A 3,200-nucleotide genomic window follows, 5' to 3' on the forward strand; every position below is an offset into this window, starting at 1 on the left:
ATTGTGTGTGAGCACTGAAGTCCTGAAATTATGGTGAGCACACTCAGGGAGTGGGGGACAAGAGGAGTGCTGAAGACATTGTGTCACTGTGTAAACTCAAGCACCACTGAATAAGTCACAGGACACCTGGAGAAACACCAGCATCTAGAGTTCAGAGTCTAAATTCTTCCCCACCCAGAAAGAACCTGCGCTCAGTGTTGGTGTAATTGTTATCTGACGAAGAACATTCAGTGCACTAACGGTGAACATATAGGCAGACATCTACACTGATCCTGACTTTGAAGGAATTGTGAGGCATAATCCCATGGCCTACAAAACTGGTTCATTGGAGAAAGAAATATCAGAGCTTCTCTGTGAACTGTGTAAGTCACAATGACAAAAATGCAGAAATGTCCCATGTGTTCTTCATTCTGATGAATGCTTTTCTGGAGCACTAAATGGTTAAGCCCAAAGGCCGAGACAGCATCCCTTTTAATCTTTTTTAAATTAACTTTTATTTAAATTAAAAACAATCTTATTTTACATACCAATCCCAGTTCCCTCTTTCCTGTCCTCCCATTTCCCCTCACCATCTCCCCTATCCCACCCCCCCCCATCCACTCCTCAGGGAAAGTGAGGCCTCTCATGGGGAAATCATCAAAGTCTGTCACATAATTAGGAGCAAAAACTAGGTCCTCCCCCATGTATCTAGGCTGAGAGTATTGCTAAATAGGAAATGGGCTCCCAAAGTCCCTTTGTGCACTAAGGATAAATACTGGTTTCACTGCCAGTGAACACATAGACTGCACAAGTCCCCCAACTGACACCCTCATTCAGGGGCCTAGTTTGGTCTTATGCAGGTTCCTCAGCTGTCAGTCTGGAGTCTGTGAGCTTCCACTTGCTCAGGTCATCTGTTTCTATGGGTTTTTCCCAGTGTGGTCTTGATCCCTTTGCTTATCACTCAACCCTCTCTCCAACTGGATTCCAGGAGTTTGGCTCAGGGCATAGCTATGAATCTCTGCTTCTGCTTCCATCAACTACTGGGTGAAGGCTATACTTTTAGGGACGATTTAAAGGGATTGTTAAATCCCTTTAAATCTTAAGGACAGAGGAAACAATAGATCAAATGGTAAGGCTGAAACTTTTCAAAGAAAGCTGTATCCAATAATGTTTATGACAGTTTGTATACACACGTGTGTGTTTGTATACACACATGTGGGTGTGAAAGAGAGACAGAGAGCATGTACTGTGTTTGTGTGAGTTGGCCACCAAGTTCTTTTAACAGCAAGCATGTGATATGAGAGGATGCCTCAGAGGAATCAGTTTTCCACACACTCTATGGGTTCAGGGGATCAACATCAATTTGTCAACTTTCATCAGGAAGCTCTTTACCGATTGTGCCATAATGACATTTAGAAAATCAATAAATAAATATTTAATATACACTACAAACTTAGTCCTTCATATAATCTAATATTAATCCAACTTAAGACAACTAGAATAAACTAAGTAAAATTTTAAAATTATTTACATCCAGATTACAGGATCTCATCAATATTCTCTTATCAAGTTTTTCCCAGCAACTTCCTTTGAGCCCACCCCTAAATTCACTCCTCCTCCCTTTCTATTCACCAAAGGACAACCCTCCCATGGATATAAACAAAGTGAACATATATAAGATCCTGACTTTTACCATTGTATCAAATATCATTAGTGTACTCTTAAAAATAATTTGCAACAAGATTTATATTACAATTTTAATAATTATATAAAGAAATAAATACAACCCAAAAAATTCCATTGTACCATTAAATTCAATAACGTTTCAGTACAAATATTAGATGAAAGTTTTCATTCTTTACATGTGAGTAATTTCACACATGTAAGGTATATCTGTGCTATAAAAATCAATGACAATGTATCACTAAAATAAAATCTGATGAAGCTTTTCTGAGGGGTGCAATAAAATTAGAGAAATAATGGAAACAAAAATGGCTGAAAAAAAGGACAGACATTAACATAGATGACTAAAAGAAAGTGAAAAGAACATGGGAAAATAATGGGAGGAAAAATAGAAAATGGAAACTGGTGGTTTCTTTTTTAAGACACATGCACACAGCATTGTCTTCAGAGACTCTAGAGAGGAACGTTCAGGACCAAGAGCCCATAGGACAAGCATCCTTTGCAGCATCCACAATGGCTAGACCCTGTGCTTTCCTGATGGCCCTGGTGGTGATGAACTACTGGTCAACTCGCTCTCTAGGATGTAACCTGACTGAGACTCATAACCTCAGGAACAATGGAGCCTTCACACTCCTGGCACAAATGAGGAGACTCTCCCCTCTCTCCTGCCTGAAGGACAGAAAGGACTTTGCGTTCCCTCTGGAGAAAGTGGATGCCCAGCACATCCAGAAGGCTCAAGCCATCCCTGTCCTGCAGGAACTGACCCAGCAAGTCCTTGTCCTCTTCAGCTCAAAGGACTCATCTGCTGCTTGGGAGACAGCCCTCCTAGACACCTTCTGCACTGGCCTCCACCAGCAGCTCAATGACCTGCAAGCCTGTCTGATGCAGCAGGTGGGGGAGCAGGAACCTCCCCTGAGCCAGGACGATTCCCTGGTGGCTGTGAGGAAATACTTCCACAGGATCACTGTCTACCTGAGAGAGAAGAACCACAGCCCCTGTGCCTGGGAGGTGGTCAGAGCAGAAGTCTGGAGAGCCCTGACTTCCTCAGACACCTTGCTGGCAAGATTTAGTGAGGAGAAGGAGTAAGTCCTGAGCTAAAGTGGAGAGGACTCTTCTGGACTAGGGCACTGCATCTCACTGCCCAGATTCTGCTCTCTCAGTGATCTCCCTGATTTTGACATAAATCAAATATTTCATCAGTTATGAGCAGTATTGTGTATGTTATATAGACATCATCTTCTAGATTCATCAAGTTAGTTTTATTTATATATATATTTATTTAACTATAAAATTTGTTATAATGCCATGTGAAATTTTATATTTTCTTTAATATAATAAACCTGTTGTCTATATATTATAAAATTATTTTTCTGTGTCACAAAATATTATATCAATTTTGTATCTGTCCATTGTTTATATATCTTCAATAGTACAAATTTCATTAAAAATGACATATTATAGGTTAGAAATTCAACACACTTATAGGACACATTTTATGCTGGTTAGTTTTATGTCCTCCAGATACGAGCTAAACTCAC

At 40.2% G+C, this 3,200-nt stretch overlaps 1 protein-coding gene across 1 annotated transcript; it reads left to right on the forward strand.

Annotated features, from left to right (window-relative positions):
- The first annotated feature begins 2,175 nt into the window (after window positions 1-2,175).
- On the forward strand, window positions 2,176-2,748 carry LOC127224848 (interferon alpha-12-like). The gene has a single exon (XM_051187999.1). It carries the CDS (start codon window positions 2,176-2,178, stop codon window positions 2,746-2,748), a length of 573 nt encoding a protein of 190 aa, XP_051043956.1.
- Window positions 2,749-3,200: the final 452 nt, after the last annotated feature.

The sequence above is a fragment of the Phodopus roborovskii genome, unplaced genomic scaffold (assembly GCF_943737965.1).
Source record: "Phodopus roborovskii unplaced genomic scaffold, PHOROB, whole genome shotgun sequence".
NCBI lineage: Eukaryota > Metazoa > Chordata > Mammalia > Rodentia > Cricetidae > Phodopus > Phodopus roborovskii.

Coding starts and splice junctions, on each gene's coding strand:
- LOC127224848 (XM_051187999.1), top strand. CDS start 2,176: ATGGCTAGACCCTGTGCTTTCCTGATGGCCCTGGTGGTGATGAACTAC.